We start from the raw sequence: 20921 nt of genomic DNA, 5'->3' as shown, positions 1-20921 counted from the left end.
CTGCAACAGCTGCCACGACAAAGGCTGGAGAGTTTCCTCCACCAAAAATCTGATCCCTTCTACTAGCAAGTGACTTGTGAGTAAAATCATGCATCTGCAATATCTTATTATCCCGAAAATTATAAGCACGGTCCATTAGTTTCAAACACCTTTCAACAGGGTAATCCCCAAATTTTCCACATGGTTTACACCCCACAAAATGAGTCACAAGTAGCCACTATGATCACCAAAACCAGGATGATAATTCGGAATCATCTCTTCATAACGATCAACCAAAATCCACCAACAACCATGCAAATAATAATGATTCTCAAAGTAAACTTTACCACTCCGTTATTGTATTATGTGCTATTAGCTCTTTAGCTCAGTTGGTTGGAGCGCCAAACCCTGGGTTGTGGAAAGGTTTATAGAACCCTAATAATAATAATAATAATAATTTTTTTTTCTTTTTTTTTTTTGCGCAGTGAACAGTACCGCGCGATAAAAGTGATGTGACTGATCTGCTGAAAATAAACGAAAAGCTACAAAAAATCTCACCGAATATTGGAATGTTAGAAAAGAGAAACTATAATTATATTCCCTAATTGTTGGGAACTCGGCAGCGGAATAGAGGCGAGATCGTTCAAGGAGGATCGAAATAGACTCTAGATACCATGTTGAAAGTGTGAGATTTTAGAGAAAAGGAGGAGAGAAAATAATAAAGGTTTGAATATTATTGATAATAGCTTAATGCTGACTTGATTACAATAGACTCAATATTAATCTCTATTTATAGAGAAACATAGACTAAATCCTAAATTAGGAATAAATCATAATAATAATAATAAGAGATATTCTAAGATATCTCTATAATTATAAATTGATCCTAAGAAATAATTTAAGATACTCTAATATAATATAAAAGATATTATAAGATATTTTTTTAATATTCTAACAATAATAATACAAAGATATTTTAAATGTTTTCTTATAAACTAGCATTCCCCTCAAGCTAAGGCTTATTGTTGATTATTCTCTATTAATTATCGTCAATATAGTTTCCTTAATAATATATTTTTCCTTTATTGAGAGATTTTCTCTTGGATATAAATTTGCACATCATTGTGAACGTTGTTGTCAGATCCGGTGTTGAGGTTGAATATCGAGCTATGTCACTTACTACTCAAGAGCTCATATGGCCCAGAAACCTCCAAGAATTGCACTTTTATAATATAGGCACTATGAGTCTCATCTGTGATAATTAAGCAGCCTTACATATTGTCTTTAATCTAGTCTTTCGTGAGCAAACTAACCATATTGAGATTGATTGTTTTTGTTCGTGATCAATTGGCAGTCATTTTCACAAAGGCTCTTCGAGGACCAAAGATAACTTAAATATGTGACAAGCTCGATGCCTACAATTTATATGCTCCAGCTTGAGGGGGAGTGTTGAGATATGCAATGATTTAGTTTGATATTATTAAGATATGTTATTGTTAAATACGAAGAGTATTGAGAGACATGCTGAATAACCCGTGTGTTTCTACTACACAATGGAAGTTCTTTATATAGACTATGAGTATTAAACAAACATAAAGACAGAAATACTAATAGACAGTAATACTAACGGACCGGAATACTTACAGCCCATCTAATCTAATTATTTACATTCTAATATAATATTTTAACATTCCCCCTCAAGTTGGAGCATATAAATCAAATGCACACAACTTGTTACATATATAACTAATTCTAGGTCCTTGCAATGGTTTTGTAAAAACATTTGCCAACTGATCATTAGAATTGACAAAGCTAGTGATGTTGTCACCCGATTCGATCTTTTCTCTAACAAAATGACAGTCTATCTCAATATGCTTGGTCCTCTCATGAAAAACAGGATTTGAGGCAATGTGCAATGCAGCTTGATTATCACATATTAGTGTCATTGTGCTGGCCTCTTCAAATTGAAGTTCTTTCAGTAACTGTTTCAACCAGATGAGTTCACATGTTACTAGTGCCATGGCCCTGTATTCTGCCTCAGCGCTGGATCTTGCAACAACATTTTGTTTCTTACTCTTCCAAGATATTAAATTTCCTCCGACAAGTACACAATACCCGGATGTAGATCATCTATCTATGGGTGAGTCTGCCCAATTGGCATCTGAGTAGCCAGTTATCTGAGTATGTCCTCTATCTTCATAAATGAGACATTTTCCAGGTGCACTTTTGATGTATTTAAGAATCCAGATTACAACATCCAAATGTTCTTGGCAAGGAGAATTTAAGAACTGACTTACCACACTGACAACAAAGGAAATGTCAGGACGAGTGACTGTGAGATGATTTAATTTTCAAACCAATCTCCTATATCTTCATGAATCTAATAGAGGCTCTCCCTGATTGGGTAGAAGTTTGACATTTGGATCCATAGGAGTATCAACTGACTTGACATTTAATAGGCATGTTTCTTCAAGAATATCCATAGTATATTTTCTTTGTGAAATTACAAGGTCATCCTTGGATTGGGCTACTTCAATACCCAAAAAATAACGGAGTTTACCAAGGTTTTTAGTCTGAAATTTATTTAAGAGATGTTGTTTTAACTGGAGTATTCCTTGCTGATCAATACCAGTTATAACAATGTCATCCACATATACAATAAGATAGACACACCGTTAGGCTGAGCGACGATAAAATACAGAGTGATCAGTTTCACTACGAATCATACTAAACTCTTGTACTACTGAGCTGAATCTGCCAAACCAAGCTCTAGGAGATTGTTTAAGACCATAAAGAGACCTGTGTAACCGACAAACCATGGTGGAAGACTCCCCCCTGAGCAACAAACCCTGGTGGTTGCTCCATATAAACTTCCTCTTCAAGATCACCGTGCAAAAAATCATTTTTAATGTCAAGTTGATGGAGAGGCCAATGTAGAATTGCTACAATGGAGAAAAACAGTCTGACAGATGTCATTTTGGCAACAGGTGAGAAGGTATCGCTGTAATCCAACCCAAAAATTTGAGTATATCCATTGGCTACCAAACGAGCCTTAAATCGATCAATCTTTCCATCAGGGCCAACCTTCATTGTATAGAGCCAACAACACCCGACTAAAGACTTCCCATGAGGTAAAGGAACCAGTTCCCAAGTACCACTGCTTTGTAGAGCACACATCTCATCAAGCATTGCTTACCTCCACTCAGGGTGGGATAATGCTTCACCTGTAGTTTTAGGAATAGAAACAGAAGACAGAGAGGACAAGCAAGTGTAATGCAAAGGAGAAAGACGATGATAACACAAATCAATATAATGAGGAGATGGATTACAGGTTGTGTGAATATCCTTACGAAGAGCAATGGGAAGGTCATGCTCAGTTGGCAGGGCCGAATCCAGAGGTGTCGTCGGAGGAGAGTCTGTAATGGGAACAGGAACAGGCACAACAGAGGGTAGGCGACGACACTGATATGTTTGTAGTGGTCGTGGAGGTTGGGGGACAAACTCGACAGGTTCGATAGAAATACGAGTGGGTGGAATAGGGATAACTACCTGAGGAGGTTTAGGATTAATGTCCTGCTGGGGCTCAATAGCTATATGGGTAGATTTAAAATATTGTACAGACTCGAAAAAGGTAACATCGGTTGATGTAACGTAGCGGTGTAGTATAGGAGAATAATAACGATAGCCCATTTGGGACTGATGATAACCGAGAAAGACACACTTGAGTGATCGAGCTAACAGTTTGTCCAAACCAGGAGATAAATTGTGGACAAAACACATGGACCCAAAGACACGAGGTGGTAGTGGGTGAAGAGGGGTATGGGGAAGAGGACTGAGTGAGGGATATTGCGATCAAGGACAGAAGACGGCATACGATTGATAAGGTAGTGTGCCGTTAAGACTGCATCCCCCAAAAACGGAATGGAACATTGCCATGGATAAATGAGGTTCATGTGGTTTCAATGAGATGCTAATTTTTGCGTTCGGCCACACTGTTTTACTGGGGTGTATGAGGACATGATGTTTGGTGTAGAATACCATTAGAAGCCATAAAATTTTGAAATTGATGGGACAAATATTCTCGAGCACTATCACTTCTTAAGGTATGAATAGAAACTCCAAATTCAGTTTTAATTTCTTAATAAAATTGCTCAAAAATGGAAAACAATTCGGCTCTATTTTTCATTAAAAATAACCACGTACAACGAGAGTAATCATCAATAAAAGTAACAAAATACTTAAACTCTAAAGTAGACACAGTACGAGAGAGACCCCAGACGTCAGAGTGAACTAAAGCAAAGGGAGATGATTTTCTTTTATTGACTCGATCAGGAAAATTACTACGGGTGTGTTTCCCTAACTGACACGACTCACAATGTAAAGTAGACAAACTAGGCACCAGTTTTTGCAGTTTGGTAAGACTTTGGTGACCTAGCTGAGCATGGATAGTATCAGGGGACTCTGTGGCAGAGTGCGTCTTGGAAGATGTAGAAAGGTAATAGAGGCCTTGAGACTCACATCCGACGCCAATCGTTCGTCCCGAATTCTGGTCCTGCATGGTAACATTATCATTAATGAAAGTAATAATACAGTCATGGGACCGAGTCAATCGACTAACTGAAAGTAAATTAAAAGGCATCCAAGTACATAGAGAACAGATGCAACTGAGATGGAAGGGAGAATTTGGACAGTGTCAACTCCTTGAGACCGGATTTGAGTGTCTGATAGAGCAGAGATAAGATTGAATTAGATGAAAAGAATTATTGTATTAATTGATAAGAAAACAGAAAATGATTCCAGAGCTAATGCTCCTCAGTTAGAGAAAACAATTCTCTTACTGCCCAACCTCTAAGGTGTAACTGAAAAATGAAATAAAAACCATCCAGCTATCTCTGGACACACTCCCCTTTATTAGTGGAATATTAATTCCTATTTATTAGTGGAATATTAACTCCCTATGCCAGCTAGGCAATCATTATTTTTCTGCATCCCCTTTCTTATTCTTTCTCACATATACTTGCCATTGCTTAGGCCCCACCTCATCTCTATTTACTAAGAGATCCCCCTCATCACTTGTGGGGCCCAGCCCATTCCTATCATCACCCCCACCTTCAACAGTAGCCTTGTCCTCAAGGCGCAAATCAGGGAATTGACTCTTCAGCAGCAGTTCCTCTTCCCAGGTAGCATCTCCGACATCCATGCCTTCCCATTGAATCAACCATTCTCGCTTATGCTGCCCACCATCAAACTTATCCCTCCATGACAAAACCTTAGCAGGAATAATATCCCCAGTGTCAGACTCCAAACTGCTAGGTAATTGAGTTGTAGCAGTATAATTGCCTACAGCTTTCTTCAATAGAGAAACATGAAAAGTAGGATGTATTTTAGATGTTGCTGGTAACTGTAGCTTGTAAGCAACCTGCCCTATCTTCTTAATGACTTGATAAGGACCAAAAAATCTGGGAGCCAATTTTTGATGAATTCTATGCACCACCGATTGCTGTCGATGGGGACGTAATTTGAGGAAAACCCAATCACCAATCTCAAATTGAACTGCCTTGCGTTTTTTATCAGCTTGGTATTTCATGTACTCTTGAGCTTTGAGTAAATTAGCTTTCAATTGACGCAAAGCTTCATCCCTGTCTCTTAACTCCTGGGCTACAGCTTCTACTCTGGTTTCTCCCTCCAAAAAATGCACCAATACTGGAGGTCTCCTGCCATACACCACCTCAAAAGGGGTAAACCCTGTGGAAACATGGAATGTGGTATTGTACCATAGTTCTGCCCACGGAATCCAATGTGCCCATGACTTAGGTTGATCTGCAATAAAACAACGTAGATAGGCCTCTAAACAGCGATTAATCACTTCTGTTTGGCCATCAGTTTGGGGATGGTATGCCGAAGACATTTTAAGCACCGTACCTACTAGCTTGAACAACTCTTTCCAAAAAATACTCACAAACAAGGGATCACGATCACTAAGAATTGACTCCGGAATTCCATGCAGTCTAACCACCTCCTTCACAAAAATAGCAGCAATGGAGCGAGCAGTAAATGGATGTTTAAGAGGAATGAAATGACTATACTTGGAGAGACGATCCACCACCACCAAAATAGCTTCAAATCCATTACTTTTGGGCAAACAAGTAATGAAATCCATAGATATCTCACTCCACACCAAAACTGGAATAGGTAGCGGCTGTAGTAACCCACTAGGCGTAGTCGCGGCATATTTTTGACGTTGACAAGTGTCACAAGCTTTCACAAAATCTTGCACCCTTTTCATCATCCCTTGCCAATATAAAGTGCCTGCCATTCTCCTATAAGTGCGTAGGTAGCCGGAGTGACCCCCACTAGGGGAAGAATGAAAATCCTTAAGTAGATCTTCAATAAGTGGTGAGTTAGCCGGTATAACTAACCTATTTTTGTAGAATAAGATGCCACCTTTTAAGGAAAACCCAGGTTTGGCAGTAACATCCTTTTGAATAGCCTCCACAATGCTTTTAAGCCAGGGATCCTTCGATACCTCTTGTTGCAATTGGCTGCTCTGCTGCCAAATAGGATAGGATTTAAGAGCATGAATTTCAGCATCCTCATGTTGTCTAGATAAAGCATCAGCCACCTTATTCTCCACTCCCGCCTTATATACCACCTCAAAGTCAAAACCCAACAACTTAGCCATCCATTCCTGTTGATTTGTTGTGGTAATATGTTGCTGTAACAAGTGTTTTAGGCTCTTTTGATCAGAATAAACCACAAACCGCCTTCCTAACAAATAATGTCTCCAATGTTGAATAGCTAACACCAAAGCCATTAACTCCTTATCATAGGCCGATTTAGATAGCCTAGATGATTCAAAAGCCTTGCTAAAATACGCAATGGGATGTTTAGATTGCAACAATACAGCACCAACCCCTTTTCCAGAGGCATCACATTCAATTTCAAAAGGGAATTTGAAATTAGGCATAGCTAAAACTGGGGCAGTTGTAACAGCTACTTTTAATTTCTCAAAAGCTTCGGCAGCCGCAACATTCCATCTAAAACCATCCTTCTTTGTCAACTCGGTCAAGGGTTTAGCAATATTCCCATAGTTAGCTATAAATTTTCTATAGTAACCTGTTAATCCCAAAAAACCCCTCACCCCCTTGACTTTCTTAGGGACTGGCCATTGTAACACACTGCTAACCTTGGCAGGATCCACAGCAACCCCTGCTTTGGAAATGACATGACCCAAGTATTCAACTTGGTGTTTACCAAAAGCACACTTCTTTCCGTTAGCCACAAACTGATGTTGTTTCAAAATGTTTAGAACCATCTCCAAGTGCTGCAAATGAGCAGTCCAACTATCGCTGTACACTAGTATGTCATCAAAAAAAACCAATACAAACTTCCTTAAAAAAGGCTTAAAAATATCATTCATCACTGATTGAAAGGTTGCAGGGGCATTGGTAAGGCCAAATGGCATCACCATAAACTCATAGTGACCCTCATGAGTACGAAATGCAGTTTTATGAATATCCTCTTCCTTCATACGAATTTGATGATAACCAGATTTAAGATCAATCTTAGAGAAATAACCCGAGCCATGTAACTCATCTAACAATTCATCTACCACAGGGATAGGATACTTATCTTGAATTGTAACCTTGTTAAGTGCACGGTAATCTACACACATGCGCCAAGATTGATCCTTCTTCTTGACCAAAATAACGGGGCTAGAGAAAGCACTAGTGCTGTTTCGAATCACCCCCTGCTGCATAAGGATCTGAATCTGTTTTTCAATTTCATCCTTGTGTAAATGAGGATATTTGTAAGGCCTCACACTTACCGGACCAGCACCCTGCAGAAGTTCAATGGAATGGCTAATGTTTCTTGTAGGAGGAAGACCCTGGATTTCTTTAAATACAATAGCAAACTGATCTAACAACTTTTGCAACTCCTTAGTCTGTTGATCTGAGACACGAGGCACTTGTGAACCTACCACCTCCATCAAGGTAGGCCATTCGCAGTCTGTTATTAGCCGGGAAGAAGTGATGATGCTTTGGAAAGTAGCCATCTTCTCATCTAAGGCTTGGCCAAGGAGTTTCACCATACTGCCCTTATGGTTGAACACCATAGACATTTCTTTCCAATCCATGGTCACCTTCCCCAAAGTTTCCAGCCAAACAACTCCCAAAATCAGATCCACACCCCCTAACTCCAACACATAAGCATCAAAACAAATCTGCACCGTTCCCACATCCATCTGAATTCCCTTACACCTACCCATAGTTAGGACACGATGACCATCTCCTAACTTGACGCCCAAGGGAGTAGAAGGTACCATAGGCAGCCCTAGAGCTTCAACCACCTTAGGAGATATGAAATTATGCGTGGCTCCACTGTCAATAAGAACCAAAATAGGCGCACCTTGCAAACAGCCCTCTATTTTCATTGTTCGAACCTGGTTTGGAGTGGTGGATACACCGAAAACTCCCATCCCTTTACATTCTAACTCCTCTTGTGCAATCTCTTCTTCCGACTTGGCCTCCAGCACCACAATCTCTCCTTCATCGTTGACCACTTCATCGTCCCCCAAGATAATCAATCGTAACTGCTTCGTTGCGCATTGATGGAGGGGATCCCATCGTTCATTGCAACGAAAACAGAGTCCCTTCGCGCGACGCTCATTAACCTCTGCGCTTGGTAAATGGCGAACGCCGCGTGAGTGACGGCGTGAAACGTCACTAGAGTTAAGACGTGAAGGAGGAGTAGAATTGGGAGGGTGTGTTGACCCGGTTTGAGATCCAGGACCCAGCCCGGTACGCATTTTACCCACATTGTTACTAGTCTGGTTAGGGTTTGCAAATCTGTTCCCTTCCCCTTCGCGATTGGCCCAATTAGGTTTTTGAAATCGGGCCCAAGAACCTTGACCCGGTTTGTAGCCAATTGCATCGCTAAGTAACGATTACGAGGCCTGAAGGTACGCACACGAGAACGAATGTCATGACGTAAACCACCAATGAAATAACCAAGAAACTGTTGTTCTGGTAAACGGCCACACTGTGAAGAATACAATTCGAATTCAGCAATGTAATCCTCAACAGATCCAGATTGTTTTAATTCCTTTAATTCTTCAAAGGGGTTCTCCAAACGACCACCACCAAAACGAACGATCAACGCCTCCGTCAAACTCTCCCAAGACAGATCCTCCGTAGAATCGTGCCATAAATTGAACCAATGAATCGTAGGACCTTCCATACTGAGCTTCGTCAATTGAATTCTCACGTCTGCCGAAATGCGTTGTACGTCGAAATACGTTTCTGCTCGAGTGATCCAAGCCACTGGATCATCACCGGTAAACGCCGGCAATTCCACCTTCTTCGCAGCTAAACGGAACTCATCTAACGGCGAGGGAACCGCTGTAATATTGTCTTGAACCGCCGTCAAAGCCCTCTGAATTTCAGAACCAATGAAGTCACGTAAAGACTCAATGCTGTCCTCCACACGTCCCAAACGCTCCTCCACTCCGGTGATTCTTGCGTCCATTCTGGTTTGCATGAACGTAGCAGGTCGGACCAATTGATAGAGCAGAGATAAGATTGAATTAGATGAAAAGAATTATTGTATTAATTGATAAGAAAACAGAAAATGATTCCAGAGCTAATGCTCCTCAGTTAGAGAAAACAATTCTCTTACTGCCCAACCTCTAAGGTGTAACTGAAAAATGAAATAAAAACCATCCAGCTATCTCTGGACACACTCCCCTTTATTAGTGGAATATTAATTCCTATTTATTAGTGGAATATTAACTCCCTATGCCAGCTAGGCAATCATTATTTTTCTGCATCCCCTTTCTTATTCTTTCTCACATATACTTGCCATTGCTTAGGCCCCACCTCATCTCTATTTACTAAGAGATCCCCCTCATCACTTGTGGGGCCCAGCCCATTCCTATCAGTGTCATTGACAGAAATTATAGTAGGTAAAAAATCAGATGTAGAGAATGAAGAAAAGAGACCTTTATTACCAGTGACATGATCAGACGCACCAGAATCAAGAACCCAAGGGCCAAGAGAAGATGAGTGAGAGAGGTAAACAGATGAATTACTAGTGTGTACAACCGAAGTAGGAGAACTAGAGTTCGGATGAGTGCTTGTGGAGATGGTGTAGTCTGAATAGTGGCAGAAGGATCAAGCTGAGTTGCATTTATCGAAGGCGAAGGCTTACCATGCAACTTCCAACAGCGATCAATAGTGTGTCCAAGCCGATTACAATGCTCACATTTGGGACGAGGCTTAGAGTTGGATGGTCCTCCACGAGAGCGATTCTAATTATGTCCTTGAGATGCAAGGGCAGTAGTGTCACCTGGAACTGAAGTAATAGAATGCTCAACTAGATGTTTTGTTGGTACTCGAAGGAGGATCGCCGAGATAGTAGACATATCCGAAACAGTAACAGACCTCAAAATTTGATCACGAGTTGCAGAGTACTCTTGGGGTAGGCCATAGAGTACAAGGAGCATGAAGAAGGTGCTGCATTGACCCAGCTCCTTCTGTTCAACTGGATTATTTGCAGCAGGAGGGAAAAGCTCATTAAAATCATGAAGTGCACTATGAACGGTGCCAAGATATGAAGAAATAGAGCCATCTAATGTCTTCGGAGTAATGATATTCAACAAGCGGTGACAAACTCCATAGAGACGTTGAGTATCGTTAGTATAGAGTGCCTTTGTTTGACTCCAAACCAATTCACATGTGAGATGTGGACGAAAAATCAGTTTAACATCTGGATGAAGTGTAGCCTTAATGACACTACACAAGTGAGCATCTATCTGTTTTCGTTTTGATGTTTCAATCACAACCACCTTTTCAGGTTTTTGAGTGAGATGGTCCTCGTAACCTTGACCAAGCACCCATAGTTTGATGTCGGCGGCCCAACTATCATAATTTGATCCATTCAATTTTTCGACAGAGAGAGGAGAAGTGATGTAGTTGGTGAAGATGTTCTTTGTTTCAGACTGAGACGTCATGGTCAGTAAAGAGTGCCAGAAAACGCGTAGGAACCGGGAAAACAGGGGTTGTTTGAACTGGAACTTGTATATCTGTAACTCGAAACTGAAAACTAAGGGTGGATATGGAAGCAAGAGGCCGAGGCGAGTGCCACGGAAGAAGCGGCACTGTGAACGGTTGTCAGACGCACCGTCACGCGTGGTGGTTGCAGGCAGCGCGTGGAGGCTGGGGGAGCCTGTGGGCGCATGGAGGCTTTTCTGACGATGCGTCTGAAGGGGTAGGCCGATATGGGGTGTATGACGCTGCTGGAGTGGTCGTTCGTCGAAAAAAATCGTCAAAGACAACATCGGCACTGAAGGCAGAGCGTGGACGGATGGACAAAAATTTAGGAATCAGCAAATCAAAGGCAGGGAGGAGGAAACCGGAGTTGAGAACACGGTTTGCCGGAAAAAAATATTGACCAGAGATAGTGGGTCCACTAGGTAGTTAACGATTAGGGTTGTCTCTCAACAGGCTCTAGATACCATGTTAAATACGAAGAGTATTGAGAGACATGTTGAATAACCCGTGTGTTTCAACTACACAACGGAAGTTTTTTATATAGACTATGAGTATTAAACAAACATAATGACAAGAATACTAATAGACAGTAATACTAACAGACCGAAATACTTACAGCCCATCTAATCTAATTATTTACATTCTAATATAATATTTTAACAGTTATGATTCCTTGTTTATATTAGGTTTGTTATAGGTTTGATTTAGTCCAGATTTATTTCCTTAACACCAAAACCTAATTCTCAAGTGTATCATACATCAATCTAGTTGTCCACACACGCCACAGCAAAATGGTCTTGCTAAACAGAAACATCGGCATCTAGTTGATACAACTTGGACTTTATTGATCAATGCTCGTGCATCTCTAAAAATTTAGTGTGACGCTGTTCTCACTCCATGTTATTTGATCAACCGCACGCCGTCCTCAGTATTGAATAATGAGAGTCCACATTCTCTCTTCGTTTGTTGTTAGTGTTGTGAGTCAATTTCTAAACTCATCTTGTGATAGCCATTGGAATGTTTTGTTTTGGATCTTGAGATATATAAAGAGTTCACCTGGGAAATGACTTGTTTATCCAGACAGAGATCATATCAATATTGTTGGATATTCCGACGTATATTCGGTAGGTGATGTGAATCATAGAAGGTCTACTTCAGATTATTGTGTTTTGATTGGAGGAAACTTAATTTCATAGCAAAGTATAAAACAAAATGTTGTTGCAAAGTCAAAGTACAGAGGCAGTGTATCAAGTTATAGCCCACACTTCACTTCTTGTGAATAAAAGTTTGGGACTGTACTTAATAGTTATAGTTGTTAGAATATTAGAAAATATCTTATAATATCTTTTATATTATATTAGAATATCTTGAGTTATTTTCTAGGATCAATTTTAATCATAGAGATATCTTAGAATATCTCTCATTATTATTATGATTAATTCCTGATTTAGGATTGAAACTATGTTTCTCTATAAATAGAGATTAGTATCGAGTCTTTTGTAATCAAGTTAGCATAAAGCTATTATCAATAATATTCAAACCCTTATTATTTTCTCTCCTCCTTTTCTTTAAAATCCCACAACTTCAACAATAGTTATATTAAAAAAACGCTGAGAAATCGCTCAAAAGAAAAAAAATTCAAATGTAGAAATGTTGTTACCTTGCTCTTTTGCACTCTTACCCGAACTTTAAGGCCAATTTCTTCATCTCCTTTGGCCTAAAACGAAATGAAAATGCATGGTAGTCCTTCATATTAAATAATCTTGATATTATGATCCGAAGACTATATTGGCACAAATAATTATTTGAATGTAAAAACTGCTGATATTTTGGAGTAGAAAGACCAATTAGCAACAGAAAGGTTTAAGATTATATATAACAGAATGTCATGAAAAAGCTGTTGTGCTCACAGATTTTATCTTCCCTATAGGGCGAACTTCTAACCGAACTGAAGCAAAAAACTTCAATGCAATTCCACCACTTGTCACTTCTGGATTTCCATAATAGACACCAATCTACAGACGTAAAAGAGAAATACAAACCATATCAACTAAAGCAAGATGTTTACCAGTGACATCATTTTTTTAAGTAAAATTTAGAGTGCAGAGACATCACATGGCAGAATTGACATCTCAACTATAATGACACCCAACTATCACCTATCATTTGCAGCACCCTAAAAATATTATTAAAAAAGGATAAAAATGTGTGATAGAAACCAACTGGTATATTGCCATAAAACGAATTTTACAATTATGTTCTCTAGATATTCGAGAGATCCAGAACTCTCCCAATGCCTATTAGGCCCCCAAACCATCACAAATGCCAAGATACCCTTTCTCTCAATCACCCCTTCTATTTATAAGCAACATGTCTAACTGCACATAGCAATTACAGATGGCAGTTATCATTAATAAAAACAGTCTATGGATAATTTAACTGCTTAATAATGTAATATGTTAATAATAATAATAATAATAATAATAATAATAATAATAATAATAATAATAATAATAATAAGTCTAACAATACTCCCCCCAAACTATCACCTTGTCCTCAAGGTGAAAGACATACAACGTAGAAAAAATGTATCCTCCTGGATCCCATAACTTGAACCAGACAGATTGAGTAGTAATACAACGTAAAACCATGGTGAATGGAAAAGAGTGCATGGTGAATGGAAAAGAGTGCAGTGGGATACAAGAACAAATGGGAGCATAAACCAAACCCATTAAAAAATAAATCAGCCCTAGCCAAGACATTATTCAAAACGATAATTTGGAAGTTATATGATTAAGCATTGAACTCATATGACTAAGCAATTATGAATAAATGTTATTTATAATGAAATAATTAAATGCATGCAATCTCCCAGTGAGGAAGTTAGATAACCAAATACAAGTACCTTATATCTTATTTGGTTCAAAAATATAAGAGTACAACCAGCTTTAGAGGCATTTCCAGACATCTTACGCAAAGCTTGGCTCATAAGGCGAGCTTGCAACCCCATTTGTTGCATTCCAATCTCACCCTAGGCATTTATATGAAAAACATGGTTAAAAAGAAATGCAATCCCCTAAATTTATATAATGAAAGTACCTAAAACAAAAAAAGCCGATGATTACTTCAACTTCTGCTCGGGGAGTGAGAGCTGAGACGGAGTCCACGCAAATGAGATCTATGGCACCAGATCTACACATACGATCTGCGACTACAATACAGAAAGTTAAATCAATTCCTAGAAACGACATAGCACCCTGATAATGCAATATGGGCACCCCCAAAATTATCCATTCCAACATAACCACAAGTCAAAGGTATTACTCTCAAGAGCCATCTCTCCATGATCTGGTTGGCACACGATTAAATTTTCTACATCCACCCCTAATGCTTTAGAATATGCTGGATCAAAAGCATGCTCCGCATCAACAAGCATTGCATTGCCTCCTAACTTCTGCATAACATAAACAAAATTGCACATTGATTTCAAATATATATTTTCGACAAATCGATAATTGTGATCAGGAATTAATGATTGGGAAAACTCCAGATGAACTACCTGTACTTCTGCAATAGCATGAAGTGCTAGGGTGGTCTTCCCACTGCTTTCTGGTCCAAATATCTGGAAACAAATATAGCAGACAATGTCAGCTTCCCATTAAATAATAAAGAAACAAACAATTATATAACTTCTTTAATTTAAAAACTGTAAAACATGATATGGCAAATTGAGGGATTGTGATTCGATGTCAGTGTAAAATAATTTTACACTAGCGGTGTATATCCTTTTATCTCAACAAAAAAAAAAAACAATAGATGAACCAACAATTCTATCACAGAATGACATATAAAGCATGGAATGCGGACATTTTTAATGATAAAGCATAGGTTTGGAAACACTTTTGTCTCGCATCCCAATGGAAAATGGCCATTAATTTTTAGAAGCTACAAACAGTGGCTTTGAACTACCCCAAAAACAAACAGGCCATAAATCATTTTGCCTAACTGGTTTGTTTCTAAAGCCTAACAAACTACTGCTACATACTCCAATAAAGCTTAAGCACAATATATATTATACTCCAGCAAGAACCCGGAGAATGTAAATAAGATCACCAAAGGAAATGAATGACAGCATGAAGCATTAAGTCAATACCTCTACAATTCTTCCTTTTGGAAGACCACCACCCAAAGCAAAGTCTAAAGCCAAACAGCCACTAGGAAAAGTTTCACTGCAACATTCCAGACGATAGAAAACCAGTCATGTTATGTGATCTAAATCACAGATAATAATGACGGCATAAATTGATGTTTTTTAAATCAAATTATTTAAAACAGTTGGGTGGATATATAAATGAGTCAGATAATAGAGAATGTAAAGAAGAAACATACACCAAAGCTCCACCAGCACTGCCCAGTCTGGTAACACTACCTTTTCCAAAAGAGTTGTTTATATCATTCATTGCTGCTTCCAGTGCCTTTTGCTAGAATAGAAATTTAATTGTCAAATTAAATATATTTCTACATAAGTACCATATACCGTTATTAACAATGTAATGATCATTAAGTGAAACCCTAGTTGTGTAGTAGACAAATAACCTATTGACATCATATAACATTGTAAGACTTGCAACTATACAGTAAAAACTTTATTTAGGCATGTGTGGAACTTTCTATGACAAATTATACCTAAAGCAGTTCTTAATTTTGTCCATCCTGATTAGATCCTATAGTTAACATTTTTCTCTATCTTCCCATCATTTTGCATGATTGACTCAAGATACTTAAAATGTCTCATTTATGGTTGTTAAATATTATAATGTAAATAATTAGATTAGATGGGTTGTAAGTATTTCGGCCTGTTAGTATTACTGTAAATTAAGGTTGTTTAATACTCTTTGTCTATATAAAGAAATTCCGTTGTGTAGTTGAAAAACACGGGTTATTCAATATGTCTCTCAATACTCTTTATATTCAACATGGTATCTAGAGTCAACTGAGAGACAACCCTAATCGTCAACTACCCGGTGGACCCACTGTCTCCGGTGAATATTTTTTTTGGCAAATCGTATTCTCAACTCTGGTTTCCCCCTCTCTGTCTTTGATACGTTGATTCCTCAATTTTTGTCCATCCATTCACGGTGCCGCTTCTTCCACCGCACTCGCCTTGCAGAGTACTCCTGGGGTAGACCATAGAGTGCAAGAAGCATGAAGAAGGTGCAGCGTTGATCCAACTCCTTCTTCTGTTCAACTGGATTAATTGTCAGCTCGGTCACTCAAGTGTGTCTTTCTCGGTTATCATCGGTCCCAAAAGGGCTACCGTTGTTATTCTTCCACACTACACCGCTATGTTACATCAGTCGATGTTACCTTTTTCGAGTCTATACAATATTTTAAACCTACCCATATAGCTATTGAGCCCTATCAGGACATTAATCCCGAACTTCCTCAAGTCGTTATCCCTCTCTCACCCACTCATATTCCTATCGAACCTGTCGAGTCTGCCCCCCAACCTCCACGACCACTACAAACATATCAGCGTCGTCGCTTATCCTCTGTTGTGCATGTTCCTGTTCCCATTACAAACTCTCCTCCGATGCCACCTCTGGATCCGAGCCTGCCACTTGACCATGACCTTCCTATTGCTCTTTGTAAGGATATTCGCACCACCCGTAATCCATCTCCTCATTATATTGATTTGTGTTATAATCGTCTTTCTCCTTTACATTACACTTGCTTGTCCTCCTTGTCTTCTGTTTCTATTCCTAAAACTACAGGTGAAGCATTACCCCACCCTGAGTGGAGGCAAGCAATGCTTGATGAGATGTGTGCTCTACAAAGCAGTGGTACTTGGGAATTGGTTCCTTTACCTCATAAGAAGTAAGAAGTCGTTAGTCGGGTGTCATTGGCTTTATACAGTGAAGGTTGGTCCTGATGGTAAGATTGATCGATTTAAGGCTCGTTTGGTAGCCAAGGGATATACTCAAATTTTTGGGTTGGATTACAGTGACACATTCTCACCTGTTGCCAAAATGGCATCTGTCAAACTGTTTTTCTCCATTGCAACAATTCGACATTGGCCTCTCCATCTGCTTGACATTAAAAATGCCTTTTTGCACGGTGATCTTGAAGAGGAAGTTTATATGGAGCAACCACCAGGGTTTGATCTCTTAAATAAATTTCAGACTAAAAACCTTGGTAAAATCCGTTATTTTTTGGGTATTGAAGTAGCCCAATCCAAGGATGACCTTGTAATTTCACAAAGAAAATATGCTATGGATATTCTTGAAGAAACAGGCCTATTAAATGTCAAGTCAGTTGATACTCCTATGGATCCAAATGTCAAACTTCTACCCAATCAGGGAGAGCCTCTATTAGATTCAGGAAGATATAGGAGATTGGTTGGAAAATTAAACCATCTCACAATCACTCGTCCTGACATTTCCTTTGTTGTCAGTGTGGTAAGTCAGTTCTTAAATTCTCCTTGCCAAGAACATATGGATGTTGTAATCTGGATTCTTAAATACATCAAAAGTGCACCTGAAAAATGTCTCATTTATGAAGATAGAGGACATACTCAGATAATTGGCTACTCAGATGCCGATTGGGCAGGCTCACCCATAGATAGACGATCAACTTCCGGGTATTGTGTACTTGTCGGAAGAAATTTAATATCTTGGAAGAGTAAGAAACAAAATGTTGTTGCAAGATCCAGCGCTGAGGCAGAATACAGAGCCATAGCACTAGTAACATGTGAACTCATCTGGTTGAAACAGTTACTGAAAGAATTTCAATTTGAAGAGGTCAGCACAATGACACTAATATTTGATAATCAAGTTGCATTGCACATTGCCTCGAATCCTGTTTTTCATGAGAGGACCAAGCATATTGAGCTTGACTGCCATTTTGTTAGAGAAAAGATCGAATCGGGTGACATCATCACTAGCTTTGTCAATTCCAATGATCAGTTAGCAGATGTGTTTACAAAGTCATTGCGAGGTCCTAGAGTTAGTTATATATGTAACAAGCTAGGTGCATTTGATTTATATGCTCCAGCTTGAGGGGGAATGTTAAATATTATAATGCAAATAATTAGATTAGATCGGCTGTAAGTATTCCAGCCCGTTAGTATTACTGTAAATTAGGGTTGTTTAATACGCTTTGTCTATATAAAGAAATTCCGTTGTGTAGTTGAAACACACGGGTTATTCAATATGTCTCTCAATACTCTTTATATTCAACAGTGGTATTGTATGTTCTTCAACTTTCACCTCTAATATATGATTTGTGGGTCTCATAAAAAATTTACATTTCTATACTCTAGTTTACTCCTACATAGACAAAAGTAGTGTGGTTCTAACTTATCTCTATATTTCTAACCTTCTACTTATTTCTTCTCTTGACTATCTAGCTTGAATTATACCATATGTAAAATGCATGCACTTACAGCTGTCTCTTGTATACATTCAGTAAGCAAGACTATAACAACAAAAAATTAATGATCAACTCAATAATTTGGGGGGAAAAAGCTAAGCAATATTGTTCAATGGTATGTTTGCGAGAGAGAATTTCCTTTCTTGTTGGGTGAAGTGTGAACAATAAACAAACATTCTGATTGACAATTGATTCCTTTTAGTTTCCCCATTCCCTGACAAACAAAAGTCTCACTTAATTCTTTGAACTCTACTGCAACCCCAACACAAAACATAAGAAAGAGAAAGGTAAAGAGGTATAGAAAAGAAGGAATACTGCATGCAAGTGATCAGTGATGCATCCTCTTAAGGAGAATAAACCTCATTCAATATACAAAATTTCAACCTCTTTGATAACAGGCCTTCTTAATATGTAATTCCTAGACCATGTTTTTAACTCTATTTTTAATATAATCAAACACTATTTTAGTTTTACTCGTAAGTGCCACATAACAGAACACTCAAGGGCTAAACAGCTCCTAGTTCCACATAGCGGGATTAGTGGAATTCACATCCTTCTAAAAAAGGATGTCATAAGTTCGAATCGCTCTATATCATTAATCTTTCAGTGTATGTTCATTCACCTCCAACTGATAACATGATTGAAGAGAACCAATAATCACCTATTTATTATATCATAAAAAGGTTTAAAAAGTGTGCTAAAACTTTTACTTCAGTCCAATTAAGATTCTATCCTAGTATCTATGACTAATTTAAGTACTGCATTCACGAAAGATAAGAATCAACTACACATTTAACAAGTCAGAATACTATTATTACCATGAACTTTCATAAGTACGCTCCTCTACCTTCAGTTCAAGAAAAAGAATCATATGAAAAATAACATATAAAACCGTGCCATTTTCTTATGCTGTTAATGCTAATTCCAATCCACATTCAAACTAGTAAAAACAGTTCAGTTAGTTCAATTGAGAATGCCACCAAATGCAAACATAACATTGTCCCAATACTTTTTGTTGGGTGGTCTTTTTCCCAACACTTTTTCCAGATTGTTTTCCCCACATACATGAATATATGTCAACACTATAGCAATCAATAGCGCACTAAATTTAAACAAACCCTTAGTATTGAAATTTCTGCATACCAAGCAATAGCATCAAACACATGTATCAAACAGAATTGAAGCAAACACTAGAACTTAATGTCAGCAACCAAACAGAACAACAAGAATTCTTCAGAAAAAACAGAACAAAAAAATAACTCTTTCAGTGTAAGTACACAGATAATATAATCCCAATAATGTTCTACGAAAGTGAACTTTTTCAAATGATCACGTTATTACCAACACACAAAGGTGCAACAACTGGTCAAATTCCATTGTAAAATTAACATCAACAAAACAGAAGAAGGATAAAAAAGCGACACCTCTGTGAAGAAATTTTTTAACCTAAACCTAGAAAGGTTTAGAAAAGAAAAACGGTTAATAATCAAAAATGTTAATTTGAAACTAAAATAATGGATAGAGAGAGAACAAAAAAAAGGCAATACCCTATCAAGGAAGCGAGCATCAAAATCACCAGAAAGAGAACCATTGAGTTTCCCTTCAAGCTCGCATTGAATCTTAGAGTGGAATTTGAGAGGACGAAAGAGAAAAGAAGAAGGTGCTTTGAGAATCAAAGTGTGGGGTTTTGGAGCGAACACCAAACCCATTGCAAAAATAACAAGAGAAAACACTACTACTATTGTTCTTTTATGTATTATAGGTTTAAAATTAATTATAGTAGAAAAAAAAGTATAAGTTGTGTATTATGGTTTCAGAACAAGAGAGCAACAGACAGAGATTATGGGTGAAAGAAGGTGACGTCATGGTGCCACATAACAATATGCCCATGGTGGTCCTATTGCTAAACCCGGTAATTGCAGGTAATAATCCGCTTTTTTGTCATTTTTCAAATATTCACAAAAAATGAAGAAATTTAATTATTGTCTTAACCTTATTTTATTTAGTTAAGTATTTCATAAATTTAATTGTGCTTTAACCAGTTTTTAACTCCACCTACTAAATAAATCAAGTATTTCTTACATTTTTATATTTTCTTTTTGGAATGAAAATTTGTATCCAGCACTCTTGCTATTTGTTTCATGGTAATTTTTCATCTCAATGTTACCGTCAATTTTTCCTCTTCTCTCGTTCAAGTACGTATCATGAGGGTTATTGAATTGAACTTTTGAATTTTGATCTCAGCGTTTTTTTTGCAAATCCAATTCCAACTCATTTTCTGAAACTCTCTCAATCGAGATCTTGCTGCCATTCTCGATGGCTACCCTTTTTTCTTAATAATTTATTAAGTTGTTGGGCATTATATAGTTTCCATCAGTTAAATTGGATGGAAACTGTTTTTGTTAACTTGGATCGAAACCTTTTTTTTACGGGCTTAGGATCGAAAGTATTCTGGAATAT

General features: G+C 38.1%; 1 protein-coding gene across 2 annotated transcripts in view; it reads right to left on the bottom strand.

Annotated features, from left to right (window-relative positions):
- LOC101498491 (DNA repair protein recA homolog 1, chloroplastic) overlaps positions 1-20276 on the bottom strand; it is a 30656-nt gene extending 10380 nt beyond the window's left edge. The window contains exons 1-9 of one of the 2 annotated variants that reach the window (XM_073370832.1): positions 20009-20276; positions 15420-15511; positions 15184-15259; positions 14590-14652; positions 14355-14484; positions 14156-14241; positions 13936-14061; positions 12941-13045; positions 12691-12747 (exon numbers count right to left, since the gene is read on the bottom strand). In XM_073370832.1, coding sequence (XP_073226933.1) covers positions 12691-12747; positions 12941-13045; positions 13936-14061; positions 14156-14241; positions 14355-14484; positions 14590-14652; positions 15184-15259; positions 15420-15511; positions 20009-20170 — 897 coding nt within the window. In that variant the 5' untranslated portion in view covers positions 20171-20276. The remainder of the gene's footprint in view (positions 1-12690; positions 12748-12940; positions 13046-13935; positions 14062-14155; positions 14242-14354; positions 14485-14589; positions 14653-15183; positions 15260-15419; positions 15512-20008) is intronic. The other variant, XM_004515991.4, reaches the window with a different exon arrangement.
- Between the last annotated feature and the right edge of the window lie 645 nt (positions 20277-20921).

The sequence above is a fragment of the Cicer arietinum genome, chromosome 7, assembly GCF_000331145.2.
Source record: "Cicer arietinum cultivar CDC Frontier isolate Library 1 chromosome 7, Cicar.CDCFrontier_v2.0, whole genome shotgun sequence".
In the NCBI taxonomy this organism is placed as follows: Eukaryota; Viridiplantae; Streptophyta; class Magnoliopsida; order Fabales; family Fabaceae; genus Cicer; species Cicer arietinum.
The sequence above is the reverse complement of the archived record's forward strand: the minus strand, read 5'-3'. Positions and strand labels throughout refer to the sequence as shown.